Source organism: Lepidochelys kempii, chromosome 7 (genome assembly GCF_965140265.1).
Source record: "Lepidochelys kempii isolate rLepKem1 chromosome 7, rLepKem1.hap2, whole genome shotgun sequence".
Lineage (NCBI taxonomy): Eukaryota > Metazoa > Chordata > Testudines > Cheloniidae > Lepidochelys > Lepidochelys kempii.
The window spans coordinates 40,258,547-40,286,065 of NC_133262.1; the positions used below are offsets into that span (position 1 = coordinate 40,258,547).

The 27,519-nt window shown below is 37.4% G+C and overlaps 1 protein-coding gene across 8 annotated transcripts in view; it reads right to left on the reverse strand.

Moving 5' to 3' along the window:
* Nucleotides 1-27,519, reverse strand: part of ATP2B2 (ATPase plasma membrane Ca2+ transporting 2) — a 422,428-nt gene that overhangs the window by 4,516 nt on the left and 390,393 nt on the right. For 4 of the 8 annotated variants that reach the window (XM_073352327.1, XM_073352326.1, XM_073352328.1 and 1 more), the window contains 2 exons: nt 24,040-24,147; nt 19,993-20,175 (listed from right to left, as the gene is read on the reverse strand). In XM_073352327.1, coding sequence (XP_073208428.1) covers nt 19,993-20,175; nt 24,040-24,147 — 291 coding nt within the window. Of the gene's footprint in view, nt 1-12,044; nt 12,217-19,992; nt 20,176-24,039; nt 24,148-27,519 lie in introns of all 8 variants that reach the window. The other 4 variants (XM_073352329.1, XM_073352332.1, XM_073352333.1 and 1 more) reach the window with 2 other exon arrangements.

Here is a 27,519-nt window from a genome sequence, read left to right on the forward strand (position 1 = left end):
CATTTTATGCCATGTCTGCAGTCCTTAAATTATGTCAGCTTATTATGCTAAGATGACTATTATTTTTAGCCCCCATCAGTAAGAAGACAGGTGAAAGAAAGCGACTAACATCAGCAACTAGGCTTTCACAGCAGCAGTGCTGCTAGTAGGAACTGACGGAGCAAAAGGAGAGAGCATTGCTGGGGGTGGGGGGGCAGTCAGTGTTCTGTGTTTGGGGTGGGGACGAGGAGGAAGCCTGTTGACCAATCCATCGGGTCAGAAAAGAAGTGAAGGGTTGCACTACATGTTATTAGTGAGAAAACACAACTTTTGAGGGGAAAAGCCAAAGGAAAAAACAGAATGGCAAAAATATGAACTGTAGGCAATGTTTTATGACTAAGTATGAGTTCTAATTTTTTCACTCATCCCTTAATTTATCAGTGAATTTTTAGTGTTTATTAGAGTGAGAGACCAATGGCACAGGCAGAAAAGGTGTAGGCAGGCATTGTGAAAGCTTCTCCAGGTAAGTTTGAAATGTACTGGGTGATACACATGCATATTACTGCTCTATGTTTGATTACCCATTAGTGGCTGGCCTACAAAGTAGTTATAGATAAACTTTAGAGTTTTCTTCTAGCTGGCAGAGGCCTGTGTCATAGAAGTGGAATGGTTCAGTCAACATACTGGTGTGATTTAGCAGGTAATATCTATCTAGGTTCTTATACTATCAACCATCAGCGAGCCTGCCTGAGTTTCAAAGCTTCAGCCAGTGGCTTATAAATGTGTGGCAATACTGGAGAAAGATCGGACAGATTTAGAGGCTGATTTGGATTTGCTTTCTCCTATCTTTTTTCCTGGTTTATGCCCTCCAAAATAATCATTTATCACATATCTAAACTCTTATCAATAGCATGGGGGTGATGGACTGCAAGTAGATAGCCCCCAGTCAGTCCACACACCACTCCCTACTTAGCCAAAGGCATATGGTAACAGCAGGGAAACAAGCACAAAACAGAATGTTAATGTGATCATCTCTTCGCTATGGCTGTGTGTTTTAGAAGGGAGGGAGGGAGGGAAATAGACTGGCAGAGTAGCACAGAATAGCCTGAGCAGTTCTGGGGTGCAGGAAGAGCCAGCCCTCCAAGAGACTGTTGGGGTGCAGGAGAAAAGCAGAGCTTCAGGAGGAAGTGTGGCTAACTTGGTCTCTATGTAGGATATTACAACCTCATTACATCTGCCAACATACAATACCTAGAATTTGACCTGCACAGTCCCTGATATTAGAGATGTGGGCTTTATTTGAGCAGAATCCTCTTGAATTGTGCCATAGCACATGATGGATTTATAATATGCACAAATGGGGACTAGGCTAAGAAACACATTTGCACTCATAACTTAAGATAGGATTTGAACTACATTTCCAGATCAGAAAAGCTGGTATGCTAGTTCCCTAAGTTATCTCAGTCTTTGTACCCTTTTCTAAAGTGCAAAGCTGAATGCAAAACCACCACAGACCAACAATAATTTACAACATATTTCTTATGGTAATCTATAAAGTGGGAGTCTGGTAAAAATCTTAATTTGAGAAATTTTTAAGCATGCCTACTGTACACTGAGTTCATAAGGTAATATTTATTTTCAAAAATGCTGTTTCTTTCATATTTTCTTGATGAGATACTTTAGCCGAATAAAAAAAAATCTTTTTATCACTTAGTTATGGCAGCTTTCTCCACCTTATCTATTGGTGTGAAAAATTCACTTTCATTCTCTTGAACATAGTTCATTCTAATCTAGTAGATTTAGCTTCTAGTGTGTCAAGTGGATTTTTTTAAAATGTGAATTAAATTTTTATGTAAACAAAAGTAATCCAAGATTATGCTTGAATTGACCCGGCAACCTTTACTCGGGCAAAGGTGTTACTGCAGTCACAGTAATCTGTACTCAAGTCTTTACAGGTTAGCAAAGAAGGAACAGATTTTAAAACTTCAGAACTCATATTTAGGTCTTTAACTAGGCAAAACTCCGGCTATGGTCAGTGGGAGTTCTGCCCAAGTAAGGACTGCAGGATTGGCCCAAACAGAATACTGTGTGTGTAGACAAAATTATTGAGCACAGTTTTAAACTGGAGAGGATTCAGAGAAGAGCCACAAGAATGATTAAATGATTAGAAAATATGGTCTATAGTAATAGTAAGTCAGAGTAATGAACCATTGGAACAATTTGCCAAGCATCGTGATGGATTCTTCATCACGGGCAATTCTAAAAAGCAAGATTGGATATGCTCTAGGAACTATTTGAGGAAGTTCTATGGCTTGTTATACATGAGGTCAGACTGTATGTTCACAATGGGCCCTTCTGGTCTTGGAATCTGTGAAACAGAATATGTCCAATCTGCATTCCATACCAAGGCTTTGATCTCAACGGGTGTTTTGCCTGAGTGTGAGAACTGTAGGATTAAATTTAGTATTTGAAAATCACCACCTCTTTTACTGCCTGTCAAGACCCAAGTTCAGAGTTCAGTGCTAACCCAGCTATGATTGATCTAACACCCACAATATTTCTGAAATGCAGTTCCCTGCTCAACTTCAGGTAGTAACATGAACATCAGCATCAGAAGAAACACAAAACACTCAACTCAGGTCTTGGCATGTTTTTGTAATTCAGATATTTGAGTGAAACCCATCAAAGAGGTGTTGAGGCACAAATACAAAAGAATTCTCTGATAAACATTCCACATAAAATATACATTTTAAAAATACTGTTCTCTTCTGAAAGTGACTTGGCATCTTGTGGTTCTGTGTGTCTTCCCCAGTGACTTCTCATTTACAGGATTACTTTTACTCTTTTTAGAAGTAGAATTTTTTTTTCTGACTGCAGCCCTCACAACCAGTAAAAGATTCTGCAGTAGAAATGTAATTCAAAATCCCGTTAGTACATGTGAGGCACAATAGAACCCTGCTGATTATCCCAGAGCTATACTGACTCTGGTGCTAGCAAGAGAAAAAATATTTTTAATATTGAAGTCATTGAAAAAAAATCTGAATACACACAGGGGGTGGGTCTGCTGAACTCATAGGCGCCATTGTAATTGCACTTCCATTTAAACTAGCACTAAGCTAATTAAAATGTGTTGTTTACAATAATATGGTCCCAATTCAACAAAGCTCTTAAGCATGTGCTTAACTTTAAAAATTTGAGTAGTCCCATCAGAGTAACGCTTAAAGACAGGCACATGTTTAAGTGCTTTGCTGAATCAGAGCCCATGTGTAAATACTGTCTATAATTGTATAACATTTTATTCGTTTAAGTTTAGCATTACACTACAGAGCTCTATACAAGCTTGCTTTCATTGTGCAATGTGTAAAAGCTGGTGACACATCTGCTGTGGATATCTTGGTATGTTATGAGCTACGTAGAATTCATGTCATGATATTTTTTTTGTTATGATGCCGACAATGCCAAGGGAAGACAAACAATGAGATACAGCCCTCTTTTCTCACAGTAATGGAGACAACAGAAAAAATGAACTGCTTTTAACAGAAGACTGTGGGGACAACACTTCTTGACATAGCTATAAGTTTCCACTTCTTTCTTCTCTGTAGCTGTAATAAAAAAAAGCTCTTCAGTTTCGTCCCACCCTGAAAGTTAGACTTAAAATACTGCATCAGGCAAGAAAAATAAATGATATACAATTTTTAAATACTACAGATTTTTTCCTCAGAAGAAGAAAAAGATTAAATAGAGGAAATATCACCCCTACGTACAACAGTATAAAGGTGAAATACATAGGACCTGTTTTAAGTTCAACAGGTATAGTACAGTTGGTAGCGCATGGGCTTATACTCGAATGTTTACCCAGCTTCAGATAAGCCAAGTATCTTGAGTTTGGTTCACATTCATTTCAGGCTCAAGGTTAAAGACTCACAACCTCTTTTTATTTCACTCTCTCTTGCTGAACCCTTTTGTCCAGTGATCTCTAGCCCTCTGGGAAAACAAACACATTGAATATTCAGACAGTAGAGAGTAAGATACTGCAAAAGCAAATAAATTCAATTCTACTAAAAGGTCAGTAAGGTGATTAGTATAAAAATGTAAACAAGAGGTCAATTTTGCAAAGAGATGCCAACTCTTAGGGGTACCTGGCAATGTCAAGAATCTGGTTGTGCCAAAGTTACAGTGATGGTGTTTGGTGAAGTACTGTAGCTGGCTTGAAGCTTTGAAACAGAACATGAATCATGTATGGGACCTTTTGTGTGTGTTCTCTTGTGGCTTCTTGCATTTTTAGGTGAGCAAAATCAAAAAGTCCATAAACTGGGATTATGTATGTACTGAAGTCACCTTGTAAATGCTCTGAATAGCATGTTCTGTATTGCATGCTGTTGAGATTGTGAAAATTAGAAGCTTCATGAAAATGCAATAACTTTTAAGTGGCAATTTTTATGTATTTTTTTTTTTTTTACTTTTTAAAGAATCAAATGAATACATAGGCTATGGGGGTCCATCACCCTCTGTCTCCATGCACATACAGTAACTTAAGTTAGAGCTCTTAGAAGTCACATGTGTAGCAGCAAGGTGAGAACAGAACAATGGGTGCACTATTCTAAACACAGAGCGGGCCTGATTCTGATCACACTGATGTTACTCCACTGACATTAATGGTGTGAGACCTGAACCATGACCAGGGTATTTACTTTCTACAGCATCTCATCTTTAACATATCACACAATTGTCAACACAACCCTAACATTTTGAAACTTTTCTAGCAAATATAAACAGGGTTTATATTACAGCTGTCAAATGATCAAGAAAATAATCACAATTAATTGCAAGATTAAAAATAGTCGCAATTAATCGCAGTTTTAATCACATAGTTAAAAATAATAAAATACCAATTGAAATTTATTATAAATATTTTTGGATATTTTTCTACATTTTCAAATATATTGATTTCAATTACAATATAGAATACAAAGTGAACAGTGCTCACTTTAGATTATTATTTTTATTACAAATATTAGCACTGCAAAAATAGTATTTTTCAATTCACCTCATACAAGTAGTGCAATCTCTATCATGAAAGTGCAACTTAAAATATAGATTTTTTTTCATATAACTGCACTCAAAACCAAAACAATGTAAAACTTTAGAGCCCACAAGTCAAAGTATGAAGGGGCATATGAATGTTTAGCATATCTGGCACACAAATACCTTGCAACGCCAGCTACAACATGCCATGTGAATGCCTGTTTTCAGGTGACATTGTAAATAAGAAGCAGGCAGCATTATCTTCCATAAATATAAACAAACTTGTTTGCCTCAGTGATTGGCTGAACAAGCAGTAGGACTAAGTGGACTTGTATGAATATATGTGTATTATTATACATTTAAACTGATATTCTATTATTGTTTAAACTCGATTAATCATGACTATTTTTATCTAGTTAATTTATTTTGCATTAGTTCCATGCATTAACTGTGATTTAACTTTCTACATTATGGGCCCAAACCTACAGATGTTGACTTCAGTGGAACTTCTGTAACTAGATAAGTTGAGCAGGATTTGGCTGTATATTTAGTTTTTCAACCTAAATAGTTTCACCGTAGGGGAACCACAGAGGGCCAGCTTCTGATCTCAGGTAAACAAGTGTAAATCTGCAGTAACTTTGTTGGAGTCGGTAGAGTACCCCCTCATCTTATAGTAGTACAACTGAGATCAAACCTGGCATCATCTTTTCCAATAACTAGTTTTTCAAAGGTAAGAAGAATGCATGTAAAGTCAGTAAAATCACAAGAAATACCTTACACAGGGTGGATTCTAGAATTCTGCAACATTTACAGACAAGCTTTGAGATTTTAATTCATTTTAAAATCTAATTCTGCTTATTCTATAAGTCATGTTTGCTTTACTCATCTCAATAGCCTTTATATAATTAGCCCTGTAGAAATCAAAGGGACTACTTGTCTAAGGCTGGCAATCTCATTGAACTCATGAGTTAAGTGAGCAGGACTTGGTCCATTATCTGAATATGATTTGATACTGATGGCTAATCTCATTTAATTTAAAGTTAGAAGGTCTTGATGGGGAACATCTCCCTATGTAAACATACTAAAGTTCCATCTATTTTTAGAATATTTTATATTAGATAAAAAATGCACCCACATGTACACACTTCTCTGGCTGCACAGTGTGTGTAATTATAGAAAGCTGTACATGCATGGGACAGGTAAGAACAAAGCTGGAAAATGTTAAAAAAATCACTCTAAACAGGACAGAAGGCCAGATTACTGGTACAAGAGCCATTCTTTATACTACAGATGAAAAATGGCTATGGTAAACTAAAATTAATTTTGTGTCAGAGAAACAAGACTATTTTTAGCACCAAATGCTGGATAAAAAATTTATTTTAGAGTCCACTATATGTAAGTTTCCATTATAACTCCTAATATAGTTTGCATTTTCTCATAGCTCTCCAGAACATTCATCTTTTGGGTCAAAAATGTTGCATGCATGCTGTATATGCCTATAGATAAATTTTTCTGACAAATATGATCAAAATCTCAGCCATCTTGGAATTATGGGAAAATGACAATTTCCCTCTCTCCCCCATGAGAATAGAGAAATCTAACCCCACTTTTGAACAGAACTGCCATAAAGAACAGCTGAAGGTTGAAACTTGGCATGTACTAGGTCTTAAACTGAAGGCTATTGGCCATTAATTTTCTTTTTGAAAATGTAAAAAACTCCAAAGATATAAGTGATTGAAGATACACTTCTGAGCACATTCAGTGGCAACCTGTTAAGATTTTAATCAGAAGCTAAATAGTTGTGGTTTGTGATCTCATTGTGGATTTTGCCTGTCTGACCTTTACAGTTGATAAAGGCCAGTTTTACACTCCCAAGTTTTGCCATCGCAGCTGTCAGTCCAGGGTGTGAACACATATGATCTCTGACCAGCATAGCAATGTCAGCAAAAGCCCCTAATATAGATGCAAAACTGTAATTTACATGAGAAATAGTGAAAATATCTCAATGAAATCTACACAGAAAATTATCCAAAACTTCCAAACAAAGACAATAGCCCTAACATAACCGCAACCCCAAAAAACTCCCCCAAGTACAGAACCTACTGCACATCGCCTGAGCACATGGTTTTTCTGCAATTTTGCTGCCTTTTACTGTATTTTGCAAGTTCTAAACTTTCATTAAAGAAAATTTTGTTACCTATAGTCATCATGAACAGAAAACCTGTCTCCACTCAGGCAGCAACTTTATGTATCACCTGCCTTATACACATGTTTTTGTTTTCTAGGGTTTTTTTAGGTTGGGTTGAGTGGGGTGTGTGTTTATTATGTCTTAAAGGGAAACCGTCAGCTTAGAAATCACACTTCTGTCAGAAGATTTATCTACTAATGATATGAGTAATATACAAGTACTATAATTGAAAAAGATGAGAAAAAAACCCAGCTTGATTAATTTGTGGACAGTTAGATACACTCTTTCCCTCTACAGCTAGTCCCTGCTCTGCCTGGTGCAGGTAAAAGGGGGCTTTTCCTGCACCGGCATGGATCTATATGGTCCCTTCTCTCTTCCGGTCACCGGTGTGCGGGGGAGGAATGGGCCAGTGTCCCTGCACTAATCTGGTCTGAAACTGCAGGAAAAAGTCACTCTCTAGCCCTTAAAGGGACACACCTTTTCCAACCAGCCAGCCAACAGCCCCCACCACTTGTGCGGTCATTGTGCGGTCATTGTCTTCAGTGTGACATCACACGTATTTAAAGTGCTTTGCTGCCTCAGGGCTTTATTCAATTAATTATTTTGTTTTCCCAAAGTAACAGGCAGTAAGAAAATTGAAATGTTACTGTAAAACCACGCAAACTGGCAAGGGGCTCAGGGAAAGGGTGATACCTGAACTTAATATAACTTCTTAAAATTGACTAGATTTCCAATTGATAGTATGTCATATATTACTATTCATAGTATATAATCTATAGTATAAAAATGCATGTAAAGTTTGGAACATGGCCATGTTAATGCTGCAGATAGAACCTTAGCTTGTACATTTCTTTCCTATTTGCAATTTCAAATATGCAAACATTGTGATTCATTTAAATACCTGTTTGTGGGGTTTTCGGGGGTGGTGGTGTTTGTTTCTGTTTGCATTGTTATATAAAAGAAAAGGCTTTATCTCCATTTTAGATTCAGGTTGGTTGGAATACGTACCCAAGCTATATTATTGTCTCAAGCTAAGATCAAGAGAGTAAGACACTAGTACTATTGGCCTTATCTCTTAATTAATACTAAAACATTGTGATAACTAAACAGTATCAGCATAATTTGACATCCTGAGAACCAAAATAAAGTATTTTCCTATAAGATTACTTTTAATGAAAGTACTTTATAACAATTGAAATATTCTTATGTTCCCATATCTATGAGAGGTTGAAAACCGACCCAAGTTCTGACTTGGAAATGCATCTCACAAAGTACTCTGGGTGTGGCAATATCTGTCTGATCTGAGGTAATATAAGTAATTATATATCATCAATGAAATAATACATAGCTAAGTGCTAACAGATAAAAATCTCTCTCTATATATTAGAGCATCACAAATAGCATGCACTATATATAGAATCATTTCCATGTGTTTTCTTGCTAGTATGACTCCCCTGTGTATTTTAGAGTACACAAGCTATTATATACCACCATTCAGGCATTTTTAATATGCACAGTCAATTCTGAATGGCTCTTATATTACAGACTTCAAGCCACACACATATAAAATTGGATATGTAATTTTCCCTCCTATCTATGTAGTCTAATAGATTGGCTATTATTGGCCACTATTTGAAAACTGGGGATGCGAGTAATCCTACAGTTGGGTGGTGAGGATTAATAAGTAGTTGTTCAGAGCTTTAATAAGTAAAGCACTGTATAAATGCTTAGTAGTATTAGATCTACCATATGGTTCCTGATATAACCTATGTTGTCATGCTTAAATTTTCAAGGACTGACTTTAGATTTCTAAATTTTGGGGACCCCAAAATGACATCTCTAAAGGATCTGATTTCCAGCGAGTGCTTTAAGGCATCTCAAGTTGGCCACCCAAAATCACCAGTAACATTTTAAAATGTAGACCTAAATGCCATGATAAATTGAGCCGCATTAATGGATGAATGGTCAGCCCACTGCTACAACTTCAATACATTTATGTTAAACAGGTGTTTTTACACTCCCAAGGAACTTAACATGTGTCATCCTTACTGAATGTCTCACAAAACATTCTCAAAGAGATTCCCAGAAATTAAAAAAATTGGAAGTTCATATAAAAATAAACAAATTACCCCCAATATAAAAGTAAGTACTGGGTATTAAGCCTCTCTCAGACTCATTTAAGCCTTTTATAAAGCTATATCTACAGAACACCCTTAAACATTCCAGTGTCTTAGATGGTTAAAATATGTACTTCTCAGAGACTGAGGTAGCATTTATCCAACCAAAGGAAGAAAGGATTTATTATTTAATTATTTATCTTTTAATTTAGCCTAGATAGTCAGTGTGATGAAGGTCAGTCCTGGAACATCGCACTAAGAACCAAGAGATTGGGGGCCTACAAGAAAAAGCGAGCAAAACATAGGGTGTGCGCTGTGGGGGGTACACCTTCCTGCTGAACGTTGGTCTTATTCTCTTTGATCTTTTGTGCTTTTTTTTTTTTTTTAATTTTATTGAGCCTGAATATGAGAGGGCTTCTGCAAGGGGGGACAGGGGCATCCCAAGTGCAAATTTGCATAAAAAAAGTGATTGGGCTTCATGAAGAAAAAATAGCTTTATCCAGTTGCTGAAACTAACTAATGATTCTGCACATAAGGCTTTTCATAACCAATACCTAACCAGAGTGCTTCACAAGCAGCACCATCTAAAATGACTAAAATATTATTTTAAAAAGCTATTGTAAACAGATACCCTAATTCAGTAATAAAGCCTTAGCAGTCTACACAAACTAGTATCTGAAGACCAGACTCTAGTTGCTCTCTGACATGCAGGTGCACATCCACAGTTACCTTGAAATATCAGCTACTCTGTGTTATTTTTTCAAATGAATACAAAGCTAGCTTCATGGCCCTGGAGACTAACGTACTCTATTTATTCACAGAATGGGTACAATTCAGACAATGACAGTCTAAGCTTCTCCATGCTGCCCTGGCAAGGTACCTCAAGCATGTCCTGATGAGACCCATCTGTAGGTGCAAGGGTGTGTGTGAGAATTTAGACTCCCTGCCATTCAACCAATGCTGACTTTATTGGATTGATTATTTGAGACCACTGACTATAAGGTGCTGTTGAAACATTTGTGACGCACAGCAGGATAGCTTTATAGTGGCTCTTCTTCTATTTGCCTGAAAGGACCTAGAGGGCTATTAAAGGAAATTGTTCATCCAATGAGAAGGTTCTTGTATTCTGTTCCCCATCCTGTTCAACATGGATACCCATTGGTTAGGGAGGTTAGTAACTAGACCCTGGATGAGGCACCTTCAGTGTGTTGGCAATATCCATCTCTACTGCAGATACAGTGAAACAGATGACCATCTGTTTGAATAGAGCTAGCAGGCTAAAGCTCAATGAAGATGAGACATTGGGCTGGAAGAAGCAACTGCAGAAATTGACAAAACTACATCTTCACCCAAGTAAGGGTGCTGCCATTTGTGACACACATTTGAAATGTAGGAAGTAGTTTACCCCAAAATCAGCTACTGCATACAAGGGTAGCAGTCTCAGCCAACAAACACTCCTTTTTATCTGAGTGTTGTGAGGCAACTATTCCTTTTGGACGCAGATCTTGCTGCACTTCTCCATGCCCCTGTCACTTCAAGATTAGGCAACTAATCCACTCTATGTGTTGAGACCACTCAGAAATTGAAGTTGGTGTAGAATGTGGCTGCCTATTTATTGAGAGCACATTCGATCTTGTGCTGCACTCTCCATAGGTTACGCTGAGCTTCTGGGTGAAATCAAGTTGCTAGTTTTGACCTTTCAAAGCCTTAAACGCTTACCTAAGATTGCATCACTCCTGTATTACTACAAATGAGATCACCAGAGGCACTCAAGTTTGAACCCTTTTATAAATAATGGGGGAGGGTTTTTTGTTGTTTTTTTTTCCTGTGGAGGCCCATGGCTTTGGAATTTACTTCCCTCTTTGGTCTGCCAGCATGTAGATTTATTAAATATTCAGACATGCTGCTAGGCCCAACTTTTCTCTCAGGCTTTCAGGAAGAAGACTGACAAAGGGGGATTTTAAAAATATTTCTTTGGAGGTTTATTTTCTATTCAGAACACTGCAGGAATGGAGCTTTAATGCAGGATGAGACTAATTTTAAGCACTGTAAGGGCAACCAGACTATGTGATGGGTGCCTATTGCATGTGGTTGTAAATATAGGAAAAAGCCAGAGTGACAGTACCAGCTTGTAAGGGTGGGGTTTGGTTCACATGGAAAGCTGCTCTTCACTAAGAAATGGACTGAGAATGTCACGGAATTAATTTGTAAAATAAGCATTGATGTGCACCTGGATTGATGTGCACCTGACAGTAGAATCGTTCCCTAAATATTTAAATATGCTTTTTAATGCTTGCTACAATATAAAATGTAGCTTAACACACTTTCTCTTTAAGCAAAAGAGCTGTAATCATGTTTGTTAACATGAGGCAACAACAGAACGATTTTAAGGAAACCTTTTGTAATACACATAAATACATCAAACGTGATGAGGAAATATGTTAGAGAAAAAATTCACTGTTAGAGAAATCTATGTTTACTGCATAGTGGGTGACCAGAAACTGGTATCCTACTGATCTGAATTCGGACCTGTAATAAAAAGGTCAAAGAAGTGTATCTACAGTATACAAAGTAATTCAGCTATAAAGGTGTATTGGTGGTGGAGTTATGTGTGGGTTTTTGCTTTGTTTTGCATTAGTTGATAAGTGGAAAAAGGGCAATATAGATAAGTCCTGAATGACTAGTAGGTGAGTTGGCATCTCTGTAGATCTGATGCATTAAGAATACACACTCACGCCCAGCCGCAGCAGCAGATGTGCTGGTAGGAGAGGAAAGAGCATTGGATAACGATACGTGACTAGGGCTAGAAATATTGGTTACATCCTGGTTCTGGCTTGTGACGGAGGACTGTCTCCTTAGAGCCCCCTGAAAGGAAGTGCCACTCTTGAAAGTATTGACTACCTCGATCTGTAATGGAGGAAAGAATGAGACAAGTTGCTTAAGGAATGGACACAGGTGCACAACTGACAGGAATAATAATTAAAAAAAATACTCAACCATGCAACCATAATGAATCAAAGTCACGAGTGTTCCTTTTAACAAGTGGAAATAAATATGGCCAAATTCTTTCCTGGGGTAAATTGAAGCAGCTCCATGGAGCTCAGGGAAGCTGCACCAGTTTACACTAATGCAGGATTTAGACCATAATTTTTGAAATTTAAACCATCCTACATATATGTACACACCAATTGATATACACGGATGACATTGGTCAGTAACACTTAGTCCTGCCTTGAGTGAAGGAGACTGGACTAGATGACTTCTCGAGGTCCCTTCCAGTCCTATGATTTTATAATAATAATAATCTCCATCTTTTCTATTGAGAATAAATATTACTTGATTACTGCCATCTAGATTTTCTTCCAGAGGGGAAACAAAATTCAGTCACCCAACTCTCTAGTAAAAAGAAATACTAAAAACTATTCAAAATAAGAGGATTTGCTTTTTCAGTTTAGAAATTTCAAGGCTGCAAACATAGTAGCTCAATATAATTACAAGATGCTTTGATATTTATTCTGAATTGTATTATTATTATTAATGAAGGATCATATAAATTAGGCACAATTGTACAGAATTACTGTATTTTGTAATTGCTGATTAGAAAATAATTCTCTGAAGCAGAATGTTTTTATTTTTGGTGCAGAGCAGATAGGAATTACTCAGAAAATAAAGCTAAGTTGCTTTTGAACTACTAGTTATTTGTGTTTCAGATTGCAATGTTGTATTTTAAATTACAGGGAAATATAGGCATGTTCCCATATGCCCTGCAATACTGCCTGTCAATATTACACATTGTAGGTTTTATGAATACTCTTATTGTTGGCCTCAGAGGACATGTTTAACATTTTATACAATTGAATTTTCCTTTTCCCTCATGTTTTATATTAGAATACAACTGCTTTTAGATGAAATCTGGTAACAAATACAGTCTTGTACTTTGCAAGCATTTGTGTCATTAATATAGAGAAGTTTGCACTAAGGAACTTCCTAATTAGTTTAACCTACAAAAGAGTGAGCTCTGAGTTTAGAGGGTCTAAACTCCCTCTGACAGCTGATGATAATGAATGATGAATATTAGAGACAAAGCCCTTTTAGGGATAATGCACCAAATTCTCCTTTCAGTTATACCAGTATAACCACAATGCCATGGGGTAGTATTAGTATACATGAAAAGAGAATTCATCCCATCACTTCTTTAAAGATGCTGTCATCCCTGGTTTTATATTCCTGAGTCTCCAATTTCTGGTGACTCCCAAAGCTAGAGTCATGACACCTGCTTCCCCGCACACATTGGCATGTGTTTTGTCAGCCAGTTTTCAGAAAAAAGTGTTGTTGTTTTAAATCTCATTTTAACATGCAGCATTTTATTTTTGCCATTTGCTGATAAAATATCTACAAGATCATTTTAACCAAAAGTAACTCATTCTGATGTTCTTCTTCCTGTGCAGAGAGAACTCCATGATTTAGGTAAATCAATAAAACCATTGTAAAAACAGAATTATAAACAAAAAACTATTGTATTTTTTTCAAACCCAAAGAATAAACCCATTTTCACTTCGAAGAACAAAAAATATCATTGACACTGGAATCCTGATTTCTTGCATGGCCTAAGTAGGCCACACAACGAAGGGTATCATTATTCTAGCTCAGTAACATAAGTTGCTAGTAATAATGTCACCATTTGAAAACACATGGTCATAGAAGTGGACCTAAAATTGTAAAGAAAGCCCTGAGATATCACACCAATGAATACAACTATGCCTCCTCAGGTACAATACGTTTCAGATTCCCCATCATTTAAAGAGTGAGGACGGAACTTCAAAACAGTACATCCAAAACCAAACAGCAAGCATTTTCCTTTTAACTGGAGAGAGCTAGATTAATCAGCCAGGATGGTAATGGTGCATCTTTACTGATTAGATATCTGCTATGAATCTGGATGCAAGTCCTCGTTGTTTTTCAGAGTCAGAAGTATTAAAATGGTATGGTTAGTCTACAATACCAATTTTAGGAATATGCACATTGCTGCATATTTGCTGAAATAGTTTTACCCTCTTCAGCTCGCTTAGGGAGATAGTTGTTTATTTATGGTTTCTAGTGTCACTTTTTACAAGTGGTTTTCGGATGGACGTTCCATAAACAAACATACAGATCTTATGTAATACAGAGGAATAAAGGTTTTTAGGGGAATATCATTGTGTTACAAGTGCAGCACAATATGCATTGAAAATTTCCATATGCAAATAACAACCAGTTGATATGGTCACTGACCCATTGTTTTCCCATATGAATCTGTGTAATAGAGCTAGCCAGGTGTTAGCATGAAATTAAAATATATAAACTTTCTATTAGTTCTTAAAAACTCTGCATTAAGCAAACACAAATCAAGGCATTTTGCTGTGCATATTTGCTTCTGCAGGCAGATTCTGGATTGTAAGCCTGATACAAATAGCAAAGTTATAGAATAGGGCATCAGGTGAACCAGTAAGTGGAGAAGGGCTGTGAGTGAGTCATTAGCTACAGTACAGATTGGCATATGAAAACCAATCTATGGCTCAAAACAACATTAATCACACATTAAGGAACACTAAATTACTTACCTGAAATGTTCATTCTCCAAAGGCAGAATTAAATACAGATCCTGGCTTTCCATGTTGTGACCCAGGGTCATGGAGCACTCTCCAACAGAGACAATTCAAAAGGCTTTTAAGACTCCCTACTAACAGCACCAAGTGTATGCCACTGGGGAAGATATCAATGGTAAATTCTAAACCTTCAGACGCCAGTTTCTTTAAACATGCCTGCAACGAGCCTACATAATAAGCCAAAAAGAAGATCTCCAATATAAACACAGGTGGAAAGATGAGGGCAGATCTGTATTTAATATTGTCTCCAGAGAACAAGAATTACAGGTATGTAATTTGCTCTTTCTCCTAAGGAAAGTAACTAAATACAGATCTCTTTTTGTTGAATCTACCGACAGGAACATCTAACAGATGACTACCCCTGCAGAATTCCAAAGGCTGACATACGTGGTCATGTCCTGCCTGAAGTCAATAAGGACTACATGAAATGCAAAACAGGGAGGAATTTGGTCCAGAATGCCTATGACAAAAAAGAGGAAACAACCAAGAATGAAAAGTTACTGTTAAAAAAGTTAGTATGTTTTCTTTCAAGATGCAAAATACTCGACATTGTTAGAGCAAATGAAAACGGTAAAGAAGAGAAAGGTAAGCGTAAGTCACGTCACTTTTATATTGTCTTATTTTGTATCCATTCAGTGTTCTCTTTTTAAAACTGAATTCACAAGAGTTGTCTTTGTGAGCTGCACACAATAAAAATATTAAAAAAGCAGGTTGAAAGACTTCCACTCTGGAACAGCCCTCACAGGACTGATAAGCCAAGCTTTTGTGTTCTTATATTTACAATGGACTACCTTTTCAGCATGGGGATTTAAGCTGGGATGCTGTCATGAATGTTAATGGGTCTCAGGTAGCTGCATCTCTCTGCCAATCAGTGCGTATGGAATTTTGCATAATAAAAGAACATTTTGGCCTTTATGTAGTTACTTTAAGATAATTTCTCTGAGCCTAGCTACCATATCTTTTTACACAAAAGACTTCCCCATAGCTTTCCAGAGAGCTAAATAAACAACAAGGACAGTGTTTATATTGTACATCGTTCCTAGAGACATCCACTGTCCAAATGTCAAAATAATAATAATAAAAAAGACAGCTAGGTAATCTAAAGGCTTTATTCTGCCTTGAATAAGAACAATCCTGTAGGTTCTACTCAAGTTAGGACCTTGTACATTTCTGAATTTCTAGTTTATGTTTGGTATAAAATGCTCTGATGGAATGACGTAAGATGAGTTGGGCAAACTTATTTTGCTTAAATTTCAAAACCACTTGGAAAGTTTGACTTTCATGCTGCTGGATTTGCATTGGCCCAAGGAGAAACTGAAAAAAAAAACACACCCAGAAAATAAGAGAAGAAGTCTAATAAAAAATGATGTATACATGTCTTATTCATATCTGTAATGGCATCTACTTGTTCCAAAATAAGCTTTTTCAAGGGTGGGTTGAACTCTCCTATCTTTAATGTGTAGCAGAGGATCCCCTCTAACTAGAAAAATTTGGATTTTTTTAATGTTTTATTTATTTATTCCTGTGGCAATCACCATAGCATATGAGCATTTTTACACTTGATTGACATTTAGTCTCAAAATGGCCTTGTTTGGAAGAAAAGTATTACTGTATCACCCCTAGAAAAATAAACATTGACTTGACTTATGAGACAGGAAAAAATGGTATAGACTCCCAGCTTTGGGAATCTGAAAAATAGTTTTAGAGGTTTGGAAAACCTCAGAATCCACAATTTTTGTCCATCCTTAAGTGTGGAAGAACTACAGAAGAACTTTCTCATAAATTATGTTTTAATTATATTTTTTATCTGACTTGACCTGGATTTTCTACCCTGCAATTTGTCTGAAGACAGACTATTTTAGCTTTTAGGAGGTCATTAAGGCTGCTTCTGCTGTCTGATCAGTCCTGTTTTAACTACATCAGTTTGTTAGAATTAAGATTTCCTGCACTCACAAGAGTTGTAAAAGACTCTGCAAAAATATTGCTGAATTATTGATATAGGTGAAAAAAATCTGTTTTTATGGAAGTTCATATTACTACCTTTTCTTTATGAAATCTTATGTAGCTACAGTGGGTCACTTATGAGAGCTTATATGGTATTCATTTTATGATCCAACTACCCCATTAGGAGACTATATCCATTCACAGATAAGTATACCAATACAAAGGCTAAAAAGCTTAGTGAACATAAGTAGTGAAGACAAGATCAAGTGCACATAGCCAGACTCCTTAACTTAGATTCTTCCTTTCTTTTAAAACAAATTATTTCAGATCTTTGCAAGTATGAACTAGAGATGCCCCTGATTTTTCGGTTTGAGGAAGCAACAGTAAAATCGTTTCCCTTTTGCCCAGGTTTGAATGCTCTATTTTTAGAGAAAGAAATATCTTAGCACTGATGTCTCTAACATGAGTTTGGATGAATATTCTTTGGAGCGATGCAACAAAGATGTCTGACAGTTATCTGGAAAAAAATTTGGATTCATGGTGAACCTTCTTGGGACTTATAAAGCTTTGTTTGTGCATGTGATGTGATTACCTGTCCAGTAACGACTGAACAGAAAATAACCAAAACTTTAATTCACATTGAACACAGAACAAATGTCAGATGGTGGAAAGTGGCCTAGTCCAGATTTGAACCAGCAATCTAGTGGTGAAAGATTCTACATCCAATTCCCAATCTCACTGCCATCCTCTTTATATATAAAAGGAGTAGATGCTCTACCTTCTTCTTCTGCATCTCCAGAAGTGCATTAGACATCGGAGGATTCCTGCAAATCCTCCAGCTCCACAAGGATGCTAGAGACATCCTCATCTTCTTCCATCAACTCTTCTTTAGATGGCTTCCTGGGAAATGCAGTACAAGTGTATGAATTCATTTGGATGGGGCACAAAAACTTGGTGCATCAAAATGCACCAAATTCAAGGTAATAGAGGCCAACAATTGGTCTTGCACTAATTTGACCTGCATAGTGAAATGAGAAACTCTCCAAGGGACATCTTGTGATTGCATTTTGAGCCCTTTTTAAAATGTGTTGGCCCATTTCCTTTCTCCAATATCATTCCACAGATGTCAAATAAATGTGAAATCAGAGTCACTGAATAAACAAAATAAGGGGGAGGGGAAAAAATCACAAAAACCTACTGGTAGAAAAGGAAACAATATATCCTACTAAAGATAGTTCTACAACTAAGAATAGAAAAGATACAAAGTAGATGGGGGTTAGCAAGAAAACACAATTAATGTTTATTTTGTTTTAAATAGGGAACAAGAAGAATAATTTATCCATGGATTATGAAGGCAAAGATATATAGAACTACAAGATACCTCTCAAACTAGAAGGGGAACTGAAAGGGTGTAATTTGCTTTTTGTTGTTGTTTACACTCACCACAACCAGAAAGACATCCTGACAGAAATGCCAACAGACAACACTCCTCCTACAGCCACCAGGAAGAAAATAATGCAAGTTTAGAGAATAACTCTTGCAATCGATAGTTCTCACCTGGGCACACGTTTGTCACTCTTATCTGCAGGGTCCTTGTAACAGTTTGGATTTTCTCTCTTGATGAGTGCTCCTGAGTCAAGGTACTCTGGACACAGAATCCCAAGGCTGGGGATCTGTATTTAATTACTTATCTTGGGAGATTTGGGATTTAATCTGACCCTTAAATCTATGTAGCACCTTTATGCCACCTTTATTTTTCTGTTTTCCCACAACAGCAACACAATAGTGTCACTGCAGAGACCTGATGCACCGGCCATTACTCCTTGCACCTACTAATTCCCTACTTCCTAAAAATTTTAAAAAAAATGTATCTTTCTTCAGAAAGGTTTGTTAATGTTTAAAATGGAAAAAGGGGAAAGCACTGTCATAACATAAAGCAAATATCTACATTTCAAAAAGCTCAACAAAAGCATCTCAGATGAAAATTCCATTTAAGACCCCTTAAACTAGAAAAAAGTGTTCTTAATTATTTGCATATTTCCCTTTAAAGGCCTGTATAAACTAACCAATCTGATATAATGGGGATCACATACTTGTCTTTTCAAAGCTGCTCTCTGTTGTGGCTGAGACTATGTTAACATGCTATTTTGTTGCAATGAAAATGGCCATGTATGTTGTTAAGAAAAAAATATGGATCCTTACTTAAGACAAATGTTATTTACTTGTGGCCATGTTATTTAGTAAATTGATCTACTTTGCATATTTAGGGTGTCAGTATACATATAAACTTAATTTTCTCTATGTACAGAAGTAATTTTCATGTACATTTTTGCATATTTAGTGAAATATTTCTAAAATATGTAAATGATATATTAAAGTTCATAAATAACAGTAAATAAACAAATACATCTCAACTTTTTCATGGATGTTTTAACTTCCTGTTACTTAAAATAAATACAGGATCACATTTTTCGTGAGTGACAGGCAAAGCTGTACATTCCAATTCAGCTAAAAATACATGTCTGAATGTTCTGATGCAAAAAAGATTTTAAGTTTTTGCTGAGCAGAAAGGGGATTTATTTTTTATCAGAATCAAACCTTGTACTTTACCAATGTCACAATCAATTTAAGTTGTTTTATTATTACAGAAGTAGAGGTCACAAACATAAATCCGAATCAGTGAAAAGCCTACATTTTCCAACAAAATAAAGCATTTTTTAAAAAAGAATTTGCATAACATTTTTGCTCACTAATATAACAGTTAAAATTCTAAAATAGGAGTATTTTACTTTCTTTGTCAGTTGCTATACCTGTGAAATAGAAAATTCATATCAGCTCTCAGTCTTCAAGGAAACCCATTCTTAGGTCTCTAATTTTATTCATATATTACTGTTTTGCAACTAAACCGTTTTGAGTTTCTCTGATTTACTATTTTATGAATTCTTGATTAGGAAATGGAAATGTAGTTACTGGAGTACCTTCCTTTCCATCTCACACATTCTGTATATGGCTCTACTTTGTGATATTATCTTGTCTGAATGGAAAATCCAGTATATAGTTTTCCAGAGATTCTACATCTGTCCTTTTAACATACCTGAGTTTGGATTCTGTTGAGCCCTCTGAACCAGAGAATTTGTCCACGTCGAAGTTCTCTCTCTGCATGGTCAATTTCTTCAACATCTTCATTCATGTCTTCTTCAGGTACTTCCTCTTTTTCAGTGAGCCGCCCTGCTTCCTTTAAAAATTTTAGCCTACTTGTTGGGATGGTTGCAATGACCTGAAAAATCACGTAACAAAAGGGTACTGAAAATTTAATCCGTATTAATCAGTGATATTATAATCTACTCACTGCAATGAAAAATTTTTCAGTAAGACTTGTAATCCTCCAGGAATGCCAGGTAAACATGTTTATAATAGTGCTTTATATTTATATAACTCCCTGTATATGGCTCCCTGCAGTACCAGTCATAGAAGCTCCAACTCCTCTGTTTCAGCTCCTTTAAAGAATACTTGAAAAGCTTGAAAATAAGTAATCCTACAGAGTTAAATGTCAAACCCATTTAGAATGAAAGTGCGTCAGTGTTTGTGCTCTGTTCCTGTTTCAGTAGGAGCTGATTAAGTCCTAGAGGTTGAGATGCATGAAAAACAGGGCCTCCCTGAGAAGGGAAAAAAAATCATAACTAGGACAATCCTTTGCAGGTGCCAAACTTTAGTCTAAAGGTGGGAGGCCTTTGCTGTGGGAAGCTTTGGCAGCTGAGAAGGTTGCTGACTGGATGAAGAAGGGCATCTCAAGTTTGCGACCATGACCTCCCCATCCAGAGATCTGTTGCAGGGTCCAGTTCTTCTTTGCTGCTGGATCCTGGGACTCCAGACTCAGTTTCTGGGTACTGTGGCATGCAATGCTGCCAAGGACATATCAAACCACAGTGTATGCCTAGCTGAATAGGATCTTAAAATGGAAGTACCAAAGCCACACAACTGGACTTGTATAATCGTTCTTTAAAGGAAGGAAATTGCCAGAGATCTGGGCACTTGAGAAATGGGATGAGGTAGAGGCAAAGAGTAGTAGGAAGGTGGGGAATGGAACAAAATGTTTGTGGGGGTGCCCTCTGCAGGTTTGGATGTAGCAGTGGTAGGGAGAGCTGGGATGGATATGGAATGGAGATGATGAATGCTTTCAGGAGGGACCTTGCTGGAGATGTTCCTGAACTGAATGATCTACAACTTTAAAGTCAGAGTTAAAAAAGAAACGTGAGGTTGAACTTATTTCTTTTAGGAGTCAGTTTTCCAACCCCTGACTAGACAAACTTGATCTCCCTAATTTCAAGCCCAGGTGAATGTTGCCAGTTTAAAAAGTTTGACATGAACTTGAAAATTAACGAAGTGGCTGTGAAATAGTGAGCACTCTGCAGCAGTGGGGAGAGAGAAAGTGAGTGACACGCAGGATCACTGAGATACTTACTGATTCATTTGGCCTCTCTAGGAGTTGAGCCACCATAACTTAACAGCTTTCAAAAAGTTACAGTACTCCTGTGCTAAATGGATTGTATGGGTTTCATTAAAACTGAAAAGGACGAAGTGATATTTGGCCTAGCAAGACTGCATCGTACGTATAGTGACAACCTGCTGTATTCTGTAGTGACTCTGTATGACAGGGCGTACAGATACTTCAGGGCCCAGTGAGTGTCTCCTCTCAGCTGGGATGACACACTCTGCCCATGCTTTGTTTTATTTTTCAATTTGGCAGATACCCACGGAGCCAGCTCTCTGCAGTGTCAGGTCCAGGCCAGTAGAGGTGGATTCAGGAAACAAATACCATTTCCCAGGAAACTATGAATTTAACAGTTAGAGCCAAGATTTTCAAAAGTAACTAGTGATTTTGGGAGCCCAACTTGAGACACCTTAAAGGGGCCAAACATTCAGAAAATGCAGAGCACTCACCTTTTGAAAGTAGGGCCCTTTCAAAGTGTCTCAAGTTGGTCTCCCAAAAACTGAAGCACTTGGTCTAAACTCCCAAACCACAAATCCTGACTGGATGTGGTAGATACCTGGGGGCCGGGGGGAGTTCCTGAAGACTGGGGTGAAGCAAAGGGAAACACACGTGTTTTATGCTGAACCTGAATTAAACAGGGCAGGTGAGAACGGACTTCTCTAGGGGATGTGGTGAGAGCCAAAAAGCTTCCCATTAAAAGGTTGCAGGGAGAGAGGAGAAGCCTTGTCACAGGTCAAAAGAGCTTGGTATCTATTAAATAAATTATGCATTCATTTTGTTTGTAATAGTCTGTTTACTGGTTGCCCAATAGCGCTGTTGTGTTTCAGCGCTTGCTTTTTTTGTTTTCCCTTCACACATCTGACACACTAAACTGGTAATCTGCTCAGCGAACAAATCAGTGGGCTAAAATCAGTAACAGTTTTACAGATATTGAAGTTTTAACTCTACAAGTTTAAGTGCCTAGCCATTTATAGTGACCTCTGCAAACACTCTCAACTTTGAGTGTAAATCAGACAATTGTTAATCAATCTTCAAAGGGTTATGTTGTAATCTGTGTAACAGTGCACACAGAACAAAATACAGAAGCAACCCCCTGCCCTCTTTTAAATGTTTTAAACCACAAATCAGAACTGAGTGGTTTAATAAATGGCATAATCACCACCACTTTTTTTCCCAAAATGAAGATTTTCCAAGATCCTGAGGACAAGTCCTTTCTTAATAATTGCCATTCAACTGACATTCAGATTTTCCCAACAACTGTGATTCAGTGCCTCCTGGGGGTAATTTCATCAGCAAGATCAAGTAACGATGGCACTCAGCTATGATTGCCAGAAGGCATCTGCTGACACCAGATTGAGTTCTTTTCTTCAAAAATACTTGTGGCCACACTGCCCAAGGTGTCTTGCTTAATTTTTTTTTTTCAGAATACGGTAGTCATCCAACCCAGAAGCTCTATGTCCATGAAGACAGTTCAGCCAGAATCACTTTAATGGGTGTCACAATTAATTAACTAATTGCAAGGGCAATTTTCCTCTCTCTGCTGGAACTCATGCCCTTCTCTGGATAATGATAAGTCATCCCTGCCTATGATTTATTTTTATTCCAGAGACAGTAAGATACTCTTGGGGACTTTTGTTTGTTTGGGAGGAGGCGAGCTTTGGAATGCATCAGATTAAACCAACTGGCTGATATTTACAAAATATTTTTAGAAGGAAAATGCTCTTGCTTCTCCCTTCAAACACTATCTACAAATTACTTAGATTGGTGGTTGTCTATGCCATCACTTCCAGACAGCTAATCATAGAGTTAATTATTTTACCTCTAGATTTTTGCAGATGTTTGATGTACTCATCTACATATAATTCTATTAACTCTTGGCACCAAAGGTTGTAGCAGACCTTATCGCTGGCACCTGGATTAAAATGCGTCATGAATTATCAGCTGTTCTGAACGCTCTGCAGAAAGCCGCCATCGTTCAGCTGCCAGTTTTCTTCCTCAGCAAGCTGAAGGGATGGGATGGAAAGTACGGGATCAAGGTCAGCAGTGGGCTACACTAAATGAGCTGGTGGATCTCAGTCTGATTCAGAGGAGAGAAGAGTCCATGTCACAAAACGTAATTGGCATTAATTGCAGCATTGCTAGCCATCTCAGCACAGAAAATAAGTGGATAAGCATATGCACTGAACTATTCACCCACCTCCTAGTGCTTGTCATTTTGGAACATATTTAAGTGACATTAGTTGGGGACAACTCAGTGGGGAAGCTTATATTACAACTGCCCTTACTACACTTTTCCTGTGACTAGAGGACTACAGTTCTAAGGGCTATAGATCTAGCATCTTTCACAAATTCACTCAGGAAGTACTTAGTCATTGTATTACTGCACACTATTGGAGAAAAAGTCTGAAAATTAACAAAAAGTTTAAAGGAACAATAGTGGTACTGTACTGAAAAACCACGTATTTTTGAAAGGGTCGTTTATTTCCAGTGAAATGCCAGATCTGATAGAGATGGTTGAGCGGCAATGCTACACACCTTCTTATGAATCAAATTACTTTATGACAAAGTGTTCGCAAAACTAGACCTTCCATCCGTTCGTGAAAACATAATAAATGAGTAGAAAACTATACACTGCTACATGACACTTACCTGACCCCAGACGAGTTCTCCTAGTCCAATAAATACACACCACATCCACTGGTCAAGCTGTAGAGGAGAGCAGCTGAAAGGTTTCCCACCAAACTGCACAATTACTATCTGCAGAGGAAAAATGGGGGGGGAGGAAGAAACACTTTATCTCTCTTCTGAAAATATATTTTCCCCGCATTTACATGAGCTTTTGCGCTCTCTTTCGGTACACTTGTTTACATCTCACTTTGATTCAGCAAATACATTGCTGGGTGGGACATTTAAGGACACTATAGGCATTTGTTGTTTAGCAGATTTTAGCATGGGGCTGAAGTAGGGAGACCTACATTCTGCCACTTGACATCTTATGTGTCACTAGGTCCAAGTCAGCAAAAGAAGCCTCCATTCAAAACACTTTGGGACTCATTTTCAGAAGTGCTGAGCACCCAATCCCTATTGTGGTCAATGAAGGCTTCAGATGGCAGGAGTTTAGGACCTCTGGAAAATCAGACTCAGGCTATTTTAAATAGGGTGCCCATAAACTGACATATCCTGAATTAGACACACAAGGAAAAGTATTATTTTAGTTTGGAATTTATATAGTGGAAGAGACCTTTCTCTAGTGTCAACAGTTTAATCCATTGCTGTTATGGTTTAGATTAAATCCCAATCAATTACAGATCAGTCCTGAATAAATTCATTTATCTATACTCAAACTAGCCTAAAACCATATTAGTTATCATACAAACTCCTCTAAACAAATGCAACTTGACATTCACATGTTGTATCAAATGACTGATTGAGTTCTAGATCATGTAATGTTAATTCTAGCATTTTTTCTTCAATATCTTTCCACTCAAACTGTCTTTTTAACAGCATCCTAGTGATAACAGATATGGTCTGAGGCTAGGGCGGCTGTAAATGAACACATTCAATAGTAAGCTGTGAATGATTGATGGAAATGAAATCTAAGACGCAGTACCAATGGAATAAATTGGTAACACTGGACTGGATTAAAGTTTCTTGCATAATATATATTCAATGTAAAACTAAGTCATTTATGAAAAACAAATATTGACTTGCAGGAGAAATTAGCAAACATCTCACCATAACAAGATTTCAATTGTTCCATGTGAATGAAACGGAATAAACCAGTATCTAAATTGCATTTGAGGTAATGGGATGGAAACGTCTCACAGCACAGTGCTGACCAGGTTTATCCTGACTCATTTAGAAAAAAAATCTTAATTTTCATTAATATGCTACCTTACTAACAGCTATGCTTGTTTTTAAGTCGTGTATAATAGTCAGTGCTAGGTACCATAAAAATCTATAAACAAAGACTGTCCCTACACTTCAAAGAACTTACTTTCTTAAGTATAAAAAGAGACAATAGTTGGGACAGACAAGGGGAGCACACTAAAAACAATAAGTCAAAACTGGGCAGCGGTCAGTGTCACCGATAAATACATATACTAGTATAGTAATGCCAATGACACTAGAATACGGGCCAACGCCCTTACTTCTCCTCATCTCCCTTGGACCTATGTATAAAATAGCTGTTTCCCAATGAATAGGGGAGAGGAGCTAGAAAGGGACAGTAGATTGAAGAAATGTGGGGAGAGAGAAAGAGGAGAAACAAGCAGAGAGAAATCAGGAAACGGGAAGAACACAAGCATAGAAAATCTACAAACAGGATGCTCAGGAGTAGAGCTGGGTGAATTTTTTTTTCAACAAAACTTCCCCCCCAAGACACACTAAAAAATGCCAATTCAGACGAACCAAAATATCTCACAAATTCACGTTGAATTCAGTGAATTGTTTCAGATTAAAAAAAAACAACAACAACAAAATTCTGAAAAAAGTGAAACATTTTTTAAATGAAAAGTTTTAATTATTTTATTCAAAACTTTTCCTTTACAATTTTACTTTTTAAAAGGTTGAAAAAATTCAAACAAAATGAAAGATTGCATTCAACTTGAAACAATTTTCTTTTTTAATTTTTGGTTTTACAAGTGAATCAAGCATTAAATTATTCACATAGCTGCTCCCAGGAGGAGTAAAGCATTAAAAGGAGAAGACAAACAAGGTAGGGCTCTGAGCAGGGGAGATTTTAGGGGGAAAAAAAGAGTGCTGGACTGTAGATATGGTACTGAAAAAAATAGCACAAAGAGATAAGGCTGGGTGGAAGGGGATGCAAAGGTACTCGTGTGGTTTCCTTCCCCTTATCCTTTACTGTAACATATTCCTTAGTTTATTCTGAAAGAGGAAAGGAATGATGTGGAAGGCAAAGGAGGGACATTGTCTGACTGAGGAGGGTAAAGAGGCTACCCCTTTTCTCCCCCCCCGAAGCTGTTCTAACTTTCACAGCTATGCCATCCTGACTTCCAGCAAACCTCTCCTTGTGACTTCTATCCCACTGTAGCTGGATTCCTCATTTTTCACTTTGAAAATCTGGTCACCCTGATGTTATATTTTTAGGACTATGGCACAGAAAATTGAAATACCAGATGCAGTTCCGCTGTACCCAGCAAACATAGCAAATACACAAGGAGCTACACAAGTTGTTTTGTTTAAATAAACCACCCATGAAATATAGATCAGACTAGGGATTGGCTCTGTCACACCCATACCACATCCATCCACAGGGACAAGCTGAGGATTGCCTGGAGATCACCACCATTTTCTTATAGAAAAAAAATTAAACTCATAAAACTGAGCTAGCAACAGACAGCCAATTAAGAACCAGTAAATATAATTCAGAGCTGCTTCAATAAGCTTCATTATGCAAAGTTATAACCCCCACACCCAAAAAAAGCCTCATATAATCCCCTCTCCCCCCCTTGCAGAAGTGGACAAATTGGTTGAAGGAATAACCTGATATTACCTAAGGAAAGATTACCTGGCAGAAAGAGAGACTGAAAAGCAAGCAGAAGTTAGATTGACTATGCTCTGAACCTTCATTTTTCTCAAATACACAGCTGCCAGTGGCTTCAGTGGCAGTTGCATATGAATTCAGAGAGCAGAAGTAGGCTCTTGGTTGTGTACAGAGACTAAGTTTTGTGTTTATTTTGGAAGAGTTTTTGTTGGTAGGTGGAGAGGATTCGGAGGAGTGGACAGAATCCATCACTCAGGTCTATGAATATCAACTCCCTTCTCCTCTTAGCCAAAAGCCAGGTATGGAAACACCTGGGAATGGAAAAGATCTTAAAGCCCTGTCCATGGCAAGGACTTTAGATTTGGTTGTGAATTAAAACCAAGTAGGCCCAGATTTGTATGGGTATTTAGTGTTGCTCCACTCAGTGTTGAAAGGCCTAAATGACTTCGGAGGCCTAAGTCTCATTTTCAATAACACATACTTAGGGCTAGACCCACAATGGGATTTAGGTGCCTAAACTGTCACTTTAGGCCCCTTCATCCAAAATTTAGATTCTCAAAACCCCTGCTCAGCAGCTGCCTAAAGTCCATAGGCAACTCAGTGTTTCCTGGAGAAGTCCCTGT